This window comes from Centruroides sculpturatus, unplaced genomic scaffold (assembly GCF_000671375.1).
Source record: "Centruroides sculpturatus isolate CEXI.00-Female unplaced genomic scaffold, Cexi_2.0 scaffold72, whole genome shotgun sequence".
In the NCBI taxonomy this organism is placed as follows: Eukaryota; Metazoa; Arthropoda; class Arachnida; order Scorpiones; family Buthidae; genus Centruroides; species Centruroides sculpturatus.
In genome coordinates this window covers 138,648-157,178 of record NW_019384336.1, presented here as the reverse complement: position 1 = coordinate 157,178, position 18,531 = coordinate 138,648, and the positions used below count along the sequence as shown (strand labels likewise).

Sequence of the window (18,531 nt, the reverse complement as noted above, 5' to 3'; positions counted from 1 at the left end):
CAAAAACACAGTAAATTAATCATTTTGGTATTTAGATTTAATGTTATCGAGTTAGTGTTGTTTGTTTATATTTATTTATAACTTGTAATATGCACAAAATAAAAAAAATAATATTAGTCACATGTCTTCACAATTTATAATTACAAAGATCAGCACACGTACACACCTATTCGTTCGAGAATCCTCGCACATCCGAGGGTCTGACCCTGCCTATCCTTATTTTTAAGCACTCGTCTTTGCTCTTCCCTTTCTCTTTCCTCTATCGCTCTAATCCATGTATGCCTGTGCATACATCATTATACTCGCTCACGATACTTTCGATTCGTCACTTTTTCGTGGTAGAGTTCCCATTTTACAATTACGTGACTCAGCCTGGTGATAACGGAGAAAAGAGACAGATAGGACGTCGATATAAGTCACAGTTATGATTTCACAGATTCGAGACAGCTTGATAGCCCGAACGGCCTCGGGCTTTCGCCCGTGCACGCTAAGTGACTTTCATTACAAGCGTTTAGCTTTCCGAAGTCTATGAAAACAATTGTTTGACATTGACGGCCGCGAATTTCGTGCCAATAAGCGGCCTCTACTTGTTCGATTATGTTATCGACTCAATTTCTTATTTATTTTCACATTTTCACTTCGCGGTCCTTCTCTGTTCTTTTTCCGTTATTTACACGTGTAGGTCATTTCATCCACATTTGATATCATCATTTATCACATACTTTCATGACACTTTTGTCTGTCCGCTACAACTGCCAAGAATTAACGCGATTGGCGAAGCGTAGTGACAGCGGTCCAATAGAGAGCAGGATCCTTGCCATAATGCGGTTTGTGCGGCAATTTTCGTACGTGCGTTAATCGAGCCGAATAGTTTGGCCGAATATCTCAACAAATACAATTCAAAGAACCGGTGCGCGACAAACAGAAAATAATTACAATCACTAGGTAACGCGACAATCGAGATAAGTCCTGGCACGAGATTAAAGAAAAAAACAAAAGATTAGTGGCAAAGCACTACAATGGTTATCACGACCTGTCCGAGCGATATGATTTACAGTTACTGCGGTAATAAAGAAGAAGAAAGCCTACTAATTCATTTCTTTGCTTCTTGTCAAGTGATATATCGACTGAAATGCTCTGTTTTGGGAGAAGATTTCAAGTATAATCAAGTATATTATAAAATAAAAGAATAGAAATAACTTAAACTTTATATAAATAATTAAATTTAGTTTATATGAATAACTTCCCCCATTTAAAAACTTTCTTATTACCTCTTGCAAACACTTTTGAAGAATGAATGAAAGTAATGAAAAAATGCGCGTGAGTATTGAAAATTAAATATATTCTTATTTTAAAAAGTATCTCTAATTTTCTGTAATTTTGCAATTCAAAACTAAATAAAATTTAACGTTGTACTGTATCGTTGTACTGTATCGTATGTACCATTGACATAGCTTTTTATTTTAAAATCTATTTAGTGAAGGCTTTTAATTATATTTCAGCGTATTTTTCTCATTTAGTGATTACTGTGTTTGAAATTATAAAAAGAATTTCATTGCATTCTCTCGAAGGATCGTTCAGCTTACTGCACGTACTGTACATAGGAAGAAACTACACCATGATATTAAAACTAAGAAACCAACATGGTAAATCCATGGAACACATTAGTGTCGTGAACATGTGCTTATAGACCACGTTTCTTGTAAAATAGAAAGGACTAAAGATTAATAATTAATTCTTTATGGCAAAAAAATTGTTTTTCCTGATTCCAGTTTTTGATAAATAATAAGCCAGAAAATTCTGAAAAATTAAATCTTAAGCCATCTGAAATTACCAGGCTCAAAACAGAATAAATCACTTTTTTGTATTCTTTCTGAAAATTTGAATAAATAGGTGACCTAACCATTAACAAATTACAGTGTAAATTAAGCGGTGTAGCTAATATTTCACAACATATATTTACATATATTGCAGTGTCTCTAGGCTGTATGCGTAAATACATACTCTGTATGGGATTACTGAACATGTCGAACTCGCCAGTCTGACACCTCCAGTAATCGCACACTTTGCAGAGCGGAGCATATGATATTTTCGTGTTATCCCTTGTCAGAGAAAGACTGATGTACAGTACGTGTATATGGACAGTTGCTAGTTGTTTATTGCCCGTGGAGCCGGCAAAACAGTCAAAATAGTGATTAAAATTCCATTCTTTTCTTAATAATTTAACTTTCGCTTCCCATTAATTTACGTGATAATTATCTTCAAATCTTTCACTTCCATTTCTGTCTTAATGCGAATAAAATAAATATTTAATTCTTTACTTCAAACTGCTTAATCATCGATGTTTTAAATCAACTTATTAAAAGTCAACGAAAATAAAATTTGTAATATTCTTTAAAATCCAATGAAGTCATTTTACAAACTTTCTGGAAAGCAAAGGAAACATTCCTCGTGTTAAATAACATACGTGAAATATCCAAATCCATCTTCGAGTCTTGTAGCTTTATCGCAAAATTAGTAAATCGGCACGTATTCGAGTGTACGTTTATTAACCGTGATAAAAGACGACTCAATTTCTTCTTTAGGAACCTTAACTGAAAATATATGAAAGCTGCACTTCGGCAAAAGTTTCAACTTTTCTAAATGTACATATCCTTTTTCATCGCAAACGCTTCTTTCGTATAAAAAGTCTTGATTATATGTCGACTTCACACCGACAAGAACCTCTATTCCTTCGGGACTAAGATGGGTTATTGGCAGTTCAATCTTCTTCACAACGCAGTTTTCCGGTATCCAAATGTCAGCGGCGAACCGAAAGTTTTCATTCATCACCTTATTACTATTTGACATTCGAGGTTTCGCTTTTTTTAACGCAATTGACGAAGAATAATCCTGAATATTTCGCCGCTTAACATCACCAGATATCGTTGCCCGAAGGATTCCTACACTTTTCTGAGTATGATATTTTTGAATGGATTGAATTTCTCTTCTTGAAAGGTAAACACTTTGAAATTTGTTACAAGCCTTCTTTATAAAATGTGATTTCACAATTAGAAATCTAATCAACGGGAGGAAAGGTCTTATAACGTCTCTTCTCGATACGTTGTCATTTATTTTTCGTAATTCAGTAAATTTTCGATCGATCCACATCCGAAGACCAAGCAACAAATGGAATTCCTCCAGTTTGTCATAGACGGGACACTTCAACAACTTGAAGAGGGTATCTTTGCTGTGTTAGTTTTGTGACGTCTGACACGAGTGTTTCGTCACTAGTGTCGTAGTATGTACTGTACAATACCATCGGATATCTAATTGGCTACTTTCGTTATTAGATTCAATAGGCTCGCACTGCGGATATCGAAGAGTTAAAGCACATTTAACGATTGTATTATTATTAATATGTTGGACACTTTTAAAGTTATTTTTTAAGATTTCTATTATTTTATAAATTTACTTTGTGTTTATTCTGAAAATAAAGATACTGGACGAAAGAATTGCCGAAAAAACAAAAAATAGCGACGTAATGAATTTATGGAAAGATATTTTTAAAAATATTATAATAAAAACCTTTAAAGGATATATAATAAATTTTCATAAAACGTATAATAAATAATTCACATTAAAAGGTTATTTGTGAAATCATCTGAGTAATATTATCGACGAATTGTATTAAATTTATACGAAAATAATTTAATAATTATGTTATCATTTTGTATGGTTCTGTATATTTTACAATTAATATTAAAAGCTAATATTTTAAATGAGCTATTATGTATATGATGTATTTATTAGTACAATTATACATCCTTCGTACCGAATATAAAACAAACAGGTATAATAAATTACATTAAATTCTCAGTAAACTTTTTACTCCATTTACTCAATCAAGCTTTGTTTCAAATCAATGGCTTTCTTCGTTAATTAGTCCAATTTCTAAAAATGATAAAAAATACTTTTCGTCGTATTACATATAAACCCGTTTCTACCCTCAAAATTAAGCTTTTTGACATTTTATAATTGTTAAAAATATAAAACTATTAAAAATAAAGTATGATAACAGATGGCTCCAGCAAATGTGGCCGGAAAAGGTAAGCAACTCGTTACTTGTTTATTTTCTTTTATAGAAATGAATTCAAAGGTCGGTTAACGTTGATATATGTTGGTTCGTTGCATCATCTGACAAACCCACTTAGCATTAAATACGATGAAGTTCAATTATTTACAAGATATGTTCATTGCGAGAAGCGTAAAAAAGTGAATCTTCTGATATACCTTTGTCCACCAATGGCCAAGCGGTCTTCGTTACTCTAAACACTGGGAGTTCGGTCGTGGTTTCGCTCCTCACTAGTACGAGCTGGCCACGTGGAATTATCCGGGTTTTCTCCACGCGTGTAATCCTAAATAGTATTCAGTTTCCCCTAACCGATCACCCATTGTATATGAACATTGTTACCCATTGTTACACATACGAAATAAAAGCCTAACGTTTGATAAATTCTATTTGGTAATATTGATGAAATTAATATTTAAATTTATATATATATTTTAATAATCTATACATAAACATTATCGCGTTTACCACGAATAATTATCAGAAATACAATAAAGTTTATCTGGTATATTATAATTATAATCAATGCATTTTAAATGCCAGAATATTCTGTAAATTAAATAAATATCAATATTTTATAACAATTCAATTTAAAAATGTCTACGAATGTGTTAATGCTACTTTTTTCAATTCTTAAATTGTCTTATACATTAAAACATTGAATGAAATAAATTTTAAATGTTTTTACAGACACACTACGGTGACATTATTCAACACTTGGCAGATTATTCACCACTTTATTCAGTTTGTGTCATCTACAACACTACAACACGGTTTCATCAGAGTCAAACAAATTAAATTTTTATACTTTTAATTAAATTTTTATCAATAATTATGCACATTTTATTTCAAAATTAACTAAGATATAATTTCGAAAAATATAGTTACAATTTACAGCGAGTAGCGATTTTATATTGTAAGAAAAAGTTCTTTTGAAAAATCTTCTGTAATTATATAACATTACTAGCTGTTACCCGCGACTTCGTCAGCGGAGGTTTTGCAAGCAAACCCCATTTACATCCAATATTTCAATAACCATAGTAATTGTTATATAACACCTACCGCTGAAGAGAATTGCCGAAAATCAAACGAACTATTTTCAATTTGATCAATTTTCTGAAACGTTTACAATCGTTCTATAATCGAACCAATACGCAATAACAAATTCGAATTTAAAACNTAGGAGACTGGAAAAATCATTTCAATGAAAAGCAAATAAAGCTACTGGACGAAAAAATTGCCGAAAAAACGAAAAATAGCGACGTAATGAATTTATGGAAAGATATTTTATAAAAATATTATAATAAAAACCTTTAAAGGCTATATAATAAATTTTAATATAACGTTTAATAAATAATTCACATTACAAGGTTATCTGTGAGATAATCTGAGTAATATTATTGACGAATTGTATTAAATTTACACGAAAATAATTTAATAATTATGTTATCATTTTGTATGGTTTTCTATATTTTACAATTATTATTAAAAACTAATCTTTAAAATGAGCTATTATGTATATGATGTATTTATTAGTACAACTATACATCCTTTGTACCGAATATAAAACAAACAGGTATAATAAATTACATTAAATTCTCAGTAAACTTTTTACTCCATTTACTCAATCAAGCTTTGTTTCAAATCAATGGCTTTCTTCGTTAATTAGTCCAATTTCTAAAAATGATAAAAAATACTTTTCTTCCTATTAAATTCGTTTCTACCCTCAAAATTAAGCTTTTTGACATTTTATAATAGTTAAAAATACAAAACTATTAAAAATAAAGTATGATAACAGATGGCGCCAGCAAACGTGCCCGGAAAAGTTAAGCAACTCGTTACTTGTTTATTTTCTTTTATAGAAATGAATTCAAAGGTCGGTTAACGTTGATATATGTTCGCTTCGTTGCATCATTTGACAAACCCACTTAGAATTAAATACGATGGAATTTAATCATTTACAACATATGCCCATTGCGAGAAGCGTAAAAAAGTGTATCTTTTGATTTAACCTTCGTCTCTCCCGTTCGCCCACAGGCGGCCAACCAGTCTTCAGTACTCTAAACACTGGGAGTTCGGTCGTGGGTTCGCGCCTCACTAGTACGAGCTGGCCACGTGAAGTTTACTGGGTTTTCTCCACGTGTGTAATTGCTTAAATAGTAGACAGTTTCTGCTAACCGATCATCCGTTGTATATGAACGTAAAGAATTAACCCATTGTTACACATACGAAGTAAAAACCTAACCTTTGATAAATTCTTTTTGATAATATTAATTAATGAAATTAATATTTAAATTTATATATATATTTTAATAATCTATAGATAAACGTTATTACGTTTACCACGAATAATTATAAGAAATAAAATAAAGTTGAACTGGTATATTATAATTATAATCAGTGCATTTTAGATGCAAGAATATTCTGTAAATTAACAAAATATCAATATTTTAGAACATTTCAATTCAAAAATTTTCATTATTTATTTACAATATTTAGTGTATAAAAATATGTACATTTTCTTTCGAAATTACATAAGATATAATTTCAATGAAATATAGTTACAATTTATAGCGAGTAGCAATTTTATATTGAAAGTTGATTTGAAAAATCTTCTGTAATTGTATAACATTATTACTATTAATGGTATAAGCTTTGTAATAGAATTTCGGAATTAATTTTATAAATGTAATAAAAGTCATTAAATTATATATTCTTGAGGAATTCGTCATACTTACAATGTCGTAATAGGATTCGTATAGGAGAAAAGCCGTTCTCTTACCAGTTATGTGGGAAATCATTCAATTTTCCAATCTACGAAAACACTTGAAGATTCATTCCGGAAAACTTTCACCTTTGCAAACGAAGCTTAACACTGAGGGAATATCAACTGTAGCATCTTCGCTTTCACACGGGCTTAAAGCCATTTAAGTGCGATTGTCGATTAGGAAATTTCTTTGACAAATGCAATTTGTGGATGTGAGAATTTTCTTATCGAAATTCTCTTTGATTTCATTTGTAAATTTATTTTGAAAAAATCGTAAAAAAAACAGTACTTTCAGTTTTAATTCTAGTCTCATCGTACTTAAATTTTAAGATAACGTGTGCATTACGCGATAAATACAAATGTTGTGTGGCAGATTACTTTTTTCTGCTTTTTTTCATACTTTGTAATATATACGTGCAAAACAAGAAATACAGTAATATGTGTTAATTAACATGCTTATTACTATGCGCTGTATTATGAACATTATTTTATTTTGTTGGAATTAATATTTATGATTGTAATGTCTTTTGTTGCGTGCCCATACACACAGGTCTTTCCTTTTACTAAACAAACAATAATGTGTGATGTCAACCTCCGAGTATTTTCCAAATTACGTTGCATTCAACGATTCAAAACGTAAATCAAAACTTCAGTCATTTGCTATTCAAATATGACTGTCATCATTTTATTTTCTTGTAACGAAGCTTCTTTATTTCTTAATTACAATAAGAAAACTCAATCTTACAATTGGAAAACATTTTATTTTCATAACTATATAAATTACATAGAACNATTTTCTTGTAACGAAGCTTCTTTATTTCTTAATTACAATAAGAAAACTCAATCTTACAATTGGAAAACATTTTATTTTCATAACTATATAAATTACATAGAACGAATATTTAAATCAGATTACACGTTTTGAAACGTTCAATAAAATGAATAATAGAACAATTCTAAACAATTTAAAATTCGAAAATGGGCTATACGAATATTTATTCGAAAGGTGTTTCCTCTGATAAATTGTGTTGAAAATTCGGCTTAAGTTTCAAGTCTTTTGCCCTGTGTGAATGCGAAGATGACGTATTAAATTATCTTTCCTTGAAAATTTCCGTTTGCAGTGATCACAAGCAAATGGCTTTTCTCCTGTATGAATGCGAAGATGATTTACTAGATGATGGCGTTGTGTAAAGCTGCATTTGCAATGGTCGCAGGTAAAAGGTTTCTCTACAGAATGAATCCTAACGTGCTGTCGTAAATTAGACTTGTCACTGAATCTTCGCGCGCAGAACTGACAATGGAATGGCTTTTCTCCTGTGTGAATGCGAAGATGATTTACTAGATGTGGTCTTTGTGTGAAGCTCTGTTTGCAATGGTCGCAAGTAAAAGGTTTCTCTCCAGAATGAATCCTAACGTGCTCTCGTAAACTGTGCTTACGACTGAATCTTCGAGCGCAGAACTGACAAGGAAATGGCTTTTCTCCCGTGTGAACCCTGCGATGACGTTCTAATATGCACTTGAAACGGAATGCTTTTCCACAATCTTCACAGCGAAATTTCTTTGCGTTTTCATGCACAAAACCTATAGAAAAGTCAAACGATGTTAAATCTGAATTTAAACATCGAACATAAATCAAGAAATAGAACCACAAATGCAGAAAATATTTTCTACTTATTGGCTATATCTTAAAAATAAATCTATATTTAATCTAAAATAAATCCAATTTCGAAACACTCATTCATCGTAAAATACAGAAAAGAACCGTTTATAACAATTTCTTCGTTTCTTTCGATCCCGACAAAATTTATTCAAGGTTTATTTACAAAAACATTTTTCTCGATAAATTTATCACAAAGAAAGTCTTTCCGATCTTTAAATCCATTTTCTCAGTAGTAAATGTTCACTTCTTTCTTCGAAGCTTTCAGATTTTATCCTTAATTCTTCGGTGGAAATGTTGAACTCCTTCTAAGTATATGTTAGAAGAAAAATATCAAACATTGTATAATAAAACTTTAATTTTTATTATTGATTTGTTAGTTAAAAGAAATGTGACAGACTTTTATATTATTAGGCATATAAATTTTAAATATACATACGACCTTTCGGGTTACTTAAGGGTCTCCCCTGAACTGGAAAATCTAAGAAATAAACCACATATGTTAATGATGCATAAAGTGATACACTCCTCCGAGTATTTTCCTTCTCATTAAAGAGAAGTAATGCGCCTTGTTTGAGTGGAAAGTGAATTTACGTCTAACGAGACACAGAAGTGATTCAAAACCTTTCAGTCGAGTTCTTCGACGTGCTACGGGAATAAAAAAAATTGTATCCCGTTTTAAATATAAAAAAATATTAATTAATTTCACCAAACCCATTTATATTTTAAGTGCTTTATCGAATTAAATTTTAAAAATATTCTAATTATTTAATCTGTTTAAGTATTTACTCGGAGATTCCAATTGAAACGTTCATCTCACCTCATATCGTTGTTGGCATTTCTCTTCCTTGCAACAAATCTCCTTCCTTTCTTAATTAAAAAAGACTGCATTTATTCCTTTTTATAACGCACAAACCCCGAATCCTTTCGAAATTTAATCAAATTGGCGGTTACAAATTTTAAAAAAAGCTTGTGGCTCCACCTGACATTCAAAATGGAAAAGTTAAGAAACATCGATATCACTCGCTAAGGTTACGTAATTTCCTCCAACATAATTTAATCTCGAGTGTATATCGCATATTCCCAATTGAATAATTATTACTACCCAATACGCGTAATTATTTATTGCTAATCGAAACGTCCATCGACATTTATTATCTGTTATTATCTTTCAATGTTTAATTATTCATGTCATTTCGGTATTTCGGTTATTGATTATAGTGTATCCGCTTTCTCTGATAACTGGGAAATTTAGCCTGCATTGGTGATTACTCTTTATCTTTTTCTATTTCCTTTTTCACTTTATACAATAAAGAAATTCCCGATGAAAACAATTTCATCCGAAGCGTATACGAAATATATTTTCATTGAAAAGATTTAGAAGCAATCGAAGTTCGTGTTACACGAATGAAGCTGTTTCTCTCTGTGTACCTTTGAGTTTTCGGAGTTGATAGTTTTTCTACGATTCGCTTCCGAGGGCGATCTATTAAGTTTTTCTCTCTTGTTGCCTTTTGGTTGTTTGTGAAGTTTTTCTCTATGCGGACTACTCTGACAATGATTTCTTTATTGGTTCGGGTCTTTTTCGGTTGGATTCGTCTCGTTGTCCCTTTTAATGTGGCATGGTCTTGGAAGCTTACAACTCTTCCATCGGGGAGTTTTATTGTTTCTGTCGCTAAGTTTATTTCTAACCCCTTGTCTTTTATTATGTCTCTTCCTATTTATCCGTCAAATGGTTGCATAATTTTATCGTCTACAATGCAACATGGGTACGAAAATTGCAAGAGTCCTATTTGAAATAGGAAATTGGTTTCACCATACGTGTTGATTCGGTGTCCGGTGACGCTTCGGAAAGATATCTCGCTCCTGTTATTTTTCCTTTTGAAGGCGCCTAATCGGTGCGCCAGTGATTTCGACAACAGCGTCCCCTTGGATCCTGTATCTATGGCTAATCCGGTTGCTATGTTATAAATGAAACAATATAACGTAGGCTTCGCGTCATGCGCTCTGAAATTACCATGAGTTGCTGCATCACTGAATCTAGATATTCTAATCCTGGGTGTATTTTTTCTCTCATGCCTATAATCGCCTCTAAAATTTCGCCGGTTTCTGTTGACTATTCTCTCATATTGCCGTGTCTGGGGTTGTGATGGAGTCGTCCGGGTTGCCAGTTAATTCTTGAGTCGCCTAAATCGTGTCTTGCCTCATATCGTCTTGGTCTGTGTCGAGAATTGTAAGGTTGGTTTCGCACGCCGCCTATTTTGTTTCTTGAGTCGTCGAATGGGTCACTATATCTGTTATTAGCATTATTGCCTCTATGCATGGGGAATTCGGTTTGACTTTCCTGCCGTCGTAACTCATGTAATTGCTCTTGTATTTGCCAGATTGTTTGATCTATAGTTCTATCGATATAGCTTTGTCTTCGTGGTTCTGAATATTTTCGAGAATGTCAACATGGCGGTGGTCTGAGTCTAGGATCACCTCGACTATGTGTTTGGGTGCCTAATCGTCTCAATTGCTCTTGAATTTCTGCTAAGGTTTCTCCCAATTGCTTATGACGTGTTTCGCTAGGATCCTTTTTCGGATTGATAGGATTATTTATATTTCTGACTATCGCTCGTGATTTCGCCATTAATTGTTCTATAGTTTCTTCACTGATGGCTGCTTGCACCTCCTTATCGAATGTCTCCGGATCTCGCGACATTACCTGTCTCTTTATGCTCTCATTTTGGCCGCTGAGGAATTGCACCAGCAATCTTTCGTCCCTCTCTTTTTGTTGACATCTTTTAATAACTTCCCTTTCCTGCGCATCCCTGCTAGTTCGTCCTACCATCGTATTCCTTACCAGGGTTTGTAATTGCACAGCATAGGTTTGTACGTCCTCATCTCGCCCTTGGACACAGGCATGAAACTTTTGTAAACGTAAAGAAATTGGCTCCCTATCAAATCTCTTGAGTTTCTATGAGTTTCTTAAATTCATCATAAGTCACCACCTCCTTTATCTTTGCTTCTTTCCATGCAAACTTTCGGGCTATCCCTGTTAATTTTAATTTTGCGATTCCTAAACATTGTGCTTTACTCCAACTCGTTAATTTTGCGATTTCGTCTAAAGACTCAAAAAAATCGGTGGCCTTAAGGCCCTCTGTGTCCCTCGCAAAGGAAGGTATTAATGTAATCATGCCCCCTACTCCGCCTAACGCGGCGCCTCCTGCGGGTTCTGCTCGTGCACCTCCCGCTATCTCTCCTCGCGCCCGACCTTCACTTCTTGTCTCCATATTATTTGGAGTTGTCTAGGGTCGTTTCTAAATTTTTCATCCCACTTCTGACACCACTGTGACCGTAGGGTCAGTGTCTCTTTGACACCACGATGTGACACCACCGAGTCTCTAAGGACTCGGAAATCGCGACTTTACGTCACGCGAGCGGTCGGCTTCGGAGCAGAGGTGAGGAGAGATACGAGGAAGTGACTCACTCGGATTCCATAGTTTCTAACAAATAACAAATTTAATAAGAACGAAAGAAAATACATATATATTCGATCTCTGGCATAACAGTCTTTTTGAAATACCGTATTTACTTGCATATAAGATGAGGTTTTTATTTATTTATCACAGCTTCAAATTCCTAGGTCGTCCTATACACGCGAGCGAAAGATTCTTTGCATTTTTGCAAATAAATAATTTTCGTGAACCATGTATTTGCATTTTTTTAACAGGATGCTTACCCTCTTGTATTTAAAAACAGAAGTATTTTATCTGGGTCGTTTGAACCGTTCTTGTATATTGTCAGGAGCAAAGATGAATAGCAATAGGAAAAGCAAAGCTTTTGAATTGAATTCCAATTTGAAATTCCAAAATCACACAGGAAACCTATATAAGTTTTAATCCATTCCCACATGAAAACAGATGATTATTTGGAAAAACTCATAAGTGTAATCGACGGAGAGTGGATTCGCCTGTTAAGAATTGGCAATAAAGGTTCTCTGTTGTCCAGCTTTATGTGAACAAATTACGTTGTCGATTTTACAGGATTTTTCCTTAAAGTTTAAAATGCCAGTAATTTTTGCAAGACAATGTGTGCATTTACGTTCATTTGATATTTTACTTGTGATTAAATGAAATAAATTAGATTTATTAATACAATTCTAATTTCTCCTTATTTTGATCTTTAAACTCGTACCTTGTTCTATTGTGAGGTCGTCTTATATGTGAATAAATACGGTATTCTATTATACACTTTTTGTATTGTTAAATATGATGCAGACCTCGGGAGGAGGTCAAAAATGCTCCTATTTTTGTTGAAATATCGGGTTACTGGAAAGACATTTCTGTAGTCTATTTAGTACAATATTTTAAAATACATACATTATAATAAATTGTTATATAAAGTGAGATTTGCTTAACTCTGACAATGTATAAGTATAGCTTTGTAAATCAAGATCAGTTTTTAAAATTCAAAATCACTACGATGTGATAGGAACTTTTTATCACTTTTTAAAATTGTCAGGATTAGGATAAACTTGGTTTAATTAAATTATGGAACTAAAGACCACTTGTGTTGGAATTGGAGCTGGTTGGTCAAACTTTATTCTGTAAATTAGTGAATAAATTACTAATTTAAAGAATAAAATTTGACTGTCTAAAATCGATTGACTGACTAATCCTGCTGCTGATTTAATGGTAAGTGAAGTCTGTTTGAAATTCTAATTCATACACATTTTCCCCTGAAAATATCTTTGTTAGAACATGGGACAAGACAAATATATATATCTGACGACATTTGACATTGTCGAATGTTGTTAGTACAGAACACATGATGTTTCATGTTACTTAACAAAATCATAATATGAAGTAACTATTTTTTGGCTGCATGGTCTATTATTATTTTCATGTTGCATGTCAATTTGATTAATTTGTACAATTCTTTTCCTTATTTAAAGGAAATTATTTTAACCAAAAAGAGATACTGTGATTTATTATTATTTTTTATTTGGTGAGGGAAATGGTGGAAACAAGTTCTGGGCAGAAAGACATGAAGTTAGGATAGTTTCAGTGTCACACCTGCCTGTCCTGATGGAATGTTAGTGTTTGGAGATGTGGCAAGATAACATTCTGGTTGTCACTCCTATGTAGTGGGTGTGAATACCAGATGTTGTGTTTTCCAATGGGATAGAGTAAATCCCAGACTTCTTAAATATGGAAGTAGCATCCCTGTCATAGCAGTTTCCTGAGATTTGGTCGTGGAGTGACCAGAAGAAATAGTGTGTGTTGTCTAAAAATATGGCAAATGTGGGCAGTGATGCGGCCACAGAACGGTAATGTGGGACAGACAATTGCGCATTCTTTTGGAATGCGTAATGTGATGGCGGGAAAAAGATCTTTTAACGTTGTTCAAGATATACTTATATTTGGAATTAGTATAACCCGTTGCATTTACTGCTGAGTGAATGGCAGTAAGTTCACTCAGCAGTAAATGGTTTGTGTGGAAGTTAACAGAAAGGCCCTTCTAATTAAAGGGTCTTTAGCTGCATTGATGTAGTGCTGCAGATGGTAAGCTGTTGCAGGGATTAAAGAGGGCATGTTGTTAAATTTATGGAACATGGAGTATATTATACCTCCCTGGGACTTGGAGATGTTTAGATCTAAAAACACAATTTTTCCCCCATTTTCTTTTTTCCAGGTAAAGTTGATAGTAGAGTAAACATTATTCGATATGCTTCTTGTTTAGTCTTGTGTTCAAATATACGAGCGCTAAGATGGCTTTTCTTTTCCGCTAGACTTATTACACCATCAATGAAACGAAGGAGAAACTTTAGAAAGACTTTTTATTTATTTGAGTATGCATTTCGGATAATTATATCCCTTTTTAACTCTTATGTTACAACTATACAGAGAAAATCAGCATAATGTATATAAGTTAGTAAAAAATTTACTATAATGTTACAAAATTGTAAAAGAACATTAGGAAACTTGCATGGATTATGAGAAATGCAGGAATTGTGACATTAGAAAAAATATGGATGATGATTATTGCTTAACAGGCATAAGCTACAATAATGATTAAATTGGAAACAGATTTACAAAAGGGGAACAATTAACATAGATGTACAAAATTTTTTGAACTTACAGCAACCATGACATAGTGTTGGAAAAAACATCCGAGTAAGCATGACACAATGTTGAGTTAACAGAAACAGAAGGAACAGAAACCCCTTCTCAAGGTGATGCCTTTCTAACGCATCCTCTCCCACTTACAATTTGTGGACCATCCCATCCTATGAAACTCTACTGTAAACTAAAACAATCTCTTTCTGTTCCCTCCCTTCTGTTTCTGTTAACTCAACATTGTGTCATGCTTACAAATATTTATAAACAGATTTAATTATTTATTATTTATTTATATATACATCTTATTATATACATTTGTACTGTTATATGTTTTCGTTATTTGTTTTTTTGTCATTTTTTAATTTTTTTTTGTTTTACATTATATATTAATTTTATTTATTTATTAGATTATACAATTATACCATTTGACATGGCACAGCTTGGCCTATGTGGCGCTTGTGCCAATAAACCCTAACCAACCAACGAACCAAAACACCGGTGATGTGTTTCTCACCATCTTTTTATTAACTAGAGAGGTGTAAAGGGGGTCGTGGCAGTCAAAAAATTGAGGGATTGCGAAACAAAAATAAAAACTCCTACGTGCGCACTTTTCACCCTCATGTTGGTGGAGACAAGATGTAAAATTGTAGGATATAAAGCATTGTTAGATCAAAGCTCTGTTTCGAACAACCAGACTCCTGTCGTCTGTTTTCATTTTAAAGGAAACAACCTACTAACTAACAGAAAAAAGTAATTGTTTATATTTGTATTAAGATTTTTAACCAATCTGGGCACTTATTTTTGTGTAATGTTTCTAGAATGGTATGTATCCATCAATAATGCATCCACAGAAGCTATTAGAAGAATTGAGAAAACTTGAGGACGAACTCAGAAGCGGTTATGAAAATGTTTGTTATTCAAGACAATCGTACTGTACTTCGCTCCGGTTATTGGTCGTAGAAGAGCCTTATTTTATAAAAGCTATTCTATTTACAGTGTTGAAATGTAAATGTTTTAATTTACCTACAAATTCATCTGTACAATTAATCGAGAAGTTTGATTTTGTATATGTATATAAATAATTTAAGAATTTGTCTAGGTTGGTTGGAGTTGGTGGCATAAGGGTTTACATAGGCCAAAAAGTGCCAGATCTAGCCGGTTTTGTCGCCAAGTCTTAAGTCATAATATGTACTGTATAACTTAGAAAAATTCTTACAATTACAATTTTTAATGTCTGCAAGTGGACAAGATTTTAATGGGTCTTTTGGATTTAAATTGATCTTTAAATTGTTTATTTAAAGAAAAATTTAATTTTGTAAGATTTGTTAGTCTGTGCACAGCTAAGAAACAACAATTTTTCAACTTTTTAATCAATTGTATTTTTAATACCTTGGTTGAGAGCAAGATCATCATGTTATGAATATACACCAGATAGAAATTCCACTTATAGGCACAGTTTAAATGTCTTATAACTTTCAAAATATTATGTAAATGAAAAATAAATTATATAACATTATAGAAAATTATTTATCTATGCTTGTTGTTTGGACTGGTGAGGTGCTAAGTCCAAAATGAATTTCCAATACTAATAAAGTATATAGAAACTAACACCTGTATGGAATTTCTAGTAAATAACTGTAATGCTCTAAAGTTTTCAGCCACAGTTTTAAGAGACCCTATAAAAAACAGTTCTATCATTCGACAAAAAATACTATTATGTTTTAATTAAACAGTATAAAGTCGTGACGTTAATATTTGTTCGGCTAATTGCATTATTTGACAAACCTCACTAAGTATTAAATACGATGGAATTTAATCATTTACAAGACATGCCCATTGCAAGAAGCGTTAAAGATATGCATCTCCTCTCGCGGTCATGTCGTGGGCCAACGAAGCAGTTTCCAAAAATGGCGACCCTCCACGACACGATAGGATAGTTCGTCGAGTAAAAGGGAATTAGCTGTAACTACTTGGAAGGTATTGTTGCAATATTTTAACTTTATCCGTAACAAAATTACAAATTTATAGTACACAATAAAAGCGTGCTTATCCACATGTAAATTGAGAATTCTCACGTTACTTTCGAAAGAATGGAAAACGATCGGAAAATCCAGAATCGTTCTTAAGCTTAATATTTATTAATTAATGAATGTACCGTGTTTTTGATGTAATTCATTTATTTTTCTAAACTAAAATAAACTTTTGAAAGTATTTAAAAGAATTGGAGTCGGGAAAATTTTCGGTATTGTCCCATCACTATTTGAAATTAGTCTGAGTTGTAGGTAAGCATTTTAATATAATAGGAAAATGTTTAAATAAATGCATTTATAAGTTTTGCTCTTTACAAATTCTTTATTATTTTTATGCAATAAAGAGCATTATAAATTTTAAAATTCAAAACTATAATCAGTAATTTCAAACAAAGTAATAAAAGATTAAACAATGAATATGAATGTTGCCAATTAATCATTGTTTTAGATGCGATATAAAAGCCTAACCTTTGATAAATTCTATTTGTTAATGTGATAATATTGATTTAAATTAATATCTAAATTCGTATTTTTTTATAATGTATTAGGTAAACATTATTATCATTACCACGAATAATTGTTACAATTTATAGCGAGTAGCAAATTTATGTTGTAAGAAAAAGTTCTTTTGAAAAGTCTGTAATTATATAACATTATTATTATTAATGGAGAATAAACTTTTTAATAGAATTTCGGAATTTATTTTATAACTTCAATAAATGTCTTAAAATTACATATTTAATTATTTTCAAAAAATGTCTTTCCACAAATTCATGACGTCACTGTCTTTTGTTCTTTCCACAATTTTTTCATTTAACAATCGTACTTGTTCTTCGTTAAAGTGATTTTTCCAATCGCCAACAATTCCTTTTCTAACCAGGATCCCGCTTTCTGTATCTTTTCCTGTTTTATTTAAATTTTGTACAACTTTTCTCATCACTGGAGGTATATTTTTGTTTTCAAGCCACGTTTTGTCTTTTTGAAAAAACACATCAACGTTCTTTTTGCTGTTCTCCTTCATATAATCGAAACTACTGTAATAAACAATATTTTCTAATATTGTTGGATCACTCAAAATACTTTCTTCGTATTCTTCTCCCATAAATTTGGCTATTTTCAATATTTCTCGTTTAATATCTTTCTTGAGATCTTCGTATGTTACAAAATGAACGTTGTCGTCATTTTTATGTTCGTACCATCCGAGAAGATGATCGAAATAATCGCCGTATGGTATATTACCATCGAGAAATGCTTCAAAAAATTCTTGAAAACTTAATTCGACTGTAGGAAGTGGATGGAATTTTATGTAATGATAAAACGAAACACAACAATCTCTAGGGTTTCTGGTAATGTAAATATATTTAGAATCTGGAGAAAAATGAGTAGCAAGAAATGGTAAGTGTGTTTTCATGGCTTTCGGTTTAGTCATTTCTATGTATTCTCTTCCCATCATTTCTATAAACGGACAACCTAACAGGAAATCTAACGGATCCTCTGATGGTTGACCTTTACGAAGGATTAAGTTGACTATATGATGCATCCAAGTTGTTCCACATTTCGGATAACTAACGAGAAATAAATCTCCAGGTTTCGCTATATAATTCATTCCAGATAAAACAGATTCTTCCAAGTAATGCAGCGGCATACGCACTCCACCCACTTCCTTATACATTTTCATCTTCTCCATTACTATAAGTTAGTTATAGCATATTATATTAAACGAGTATTAAAATTGAGTACAGTAATTACTTAGTACGTTTAATATGAAGTATTGTACTTACTGCTTTCTCACATGCCAGTTATATCCAACGTTCACAAATAGAAAGTTTAACTGAGTGTTAAACATTAGAAATAGACGTCAT

At 32.3% G+C, this 18,531-nt stretch overlaps 2 protein-coding genes across 2 annotated transcripts in view; both read right to left on the bottom strand.

The window, feature by feature from the left end:
* Positions 1-9,360, bottom strand: part of LOC111632079 (gastrula zinc finger protein XlCGF8.2DB-like) — a 13,765-nt gene extending 4,405 nt beyond the window's left edge. Inside the window, exons 1-2 of the mRNA XM_023376437.1 lie at positions 9,356-9,360; positions 7,936-8,545 (exon numbers count right to left, since the gene is read on the bottom strand). Coding sequence (XP_023232205.1) covers positions 7,936-8,545; positions 9,356-9,360 — 615 coding nt within the window. The remainder of the gene's footprint in view (positions 1-7,935; positions 8,546-9,355) is intronic.
* Positions 9,361-17,417: 8,057 nt separating this feature from the next.
* Positions 17,418-18,531, bottom strand: LOC111632070 (sulfotransferase 1C3-like). The gene is made up of 2 exons (XM_023376425.1): positions 18,451-18,531; positions 17,418-18,358 (listed from the first exon to the last, which is right to left on the bottom strand). Exon 2 carries the CDS (start codon positions 18,354-18,356, stop codon positions 17,418-17,420), a length of 939 nt encoding a protein of 312 aa, XP_023232193.1. The 5' UTR covers positions 18,357-18,358; positions 18,451-18,531.

Bases quoted from the DNA above. Each gene is read 5' to 3' on its own strand.
- LOC111632070 (XM_023376425.1), bottom strand. From the start codon at position 18,356: ATGGAGAAGATGAAAATGTATAAGGAAGTGGGTGGAGTGCGTATGCCG.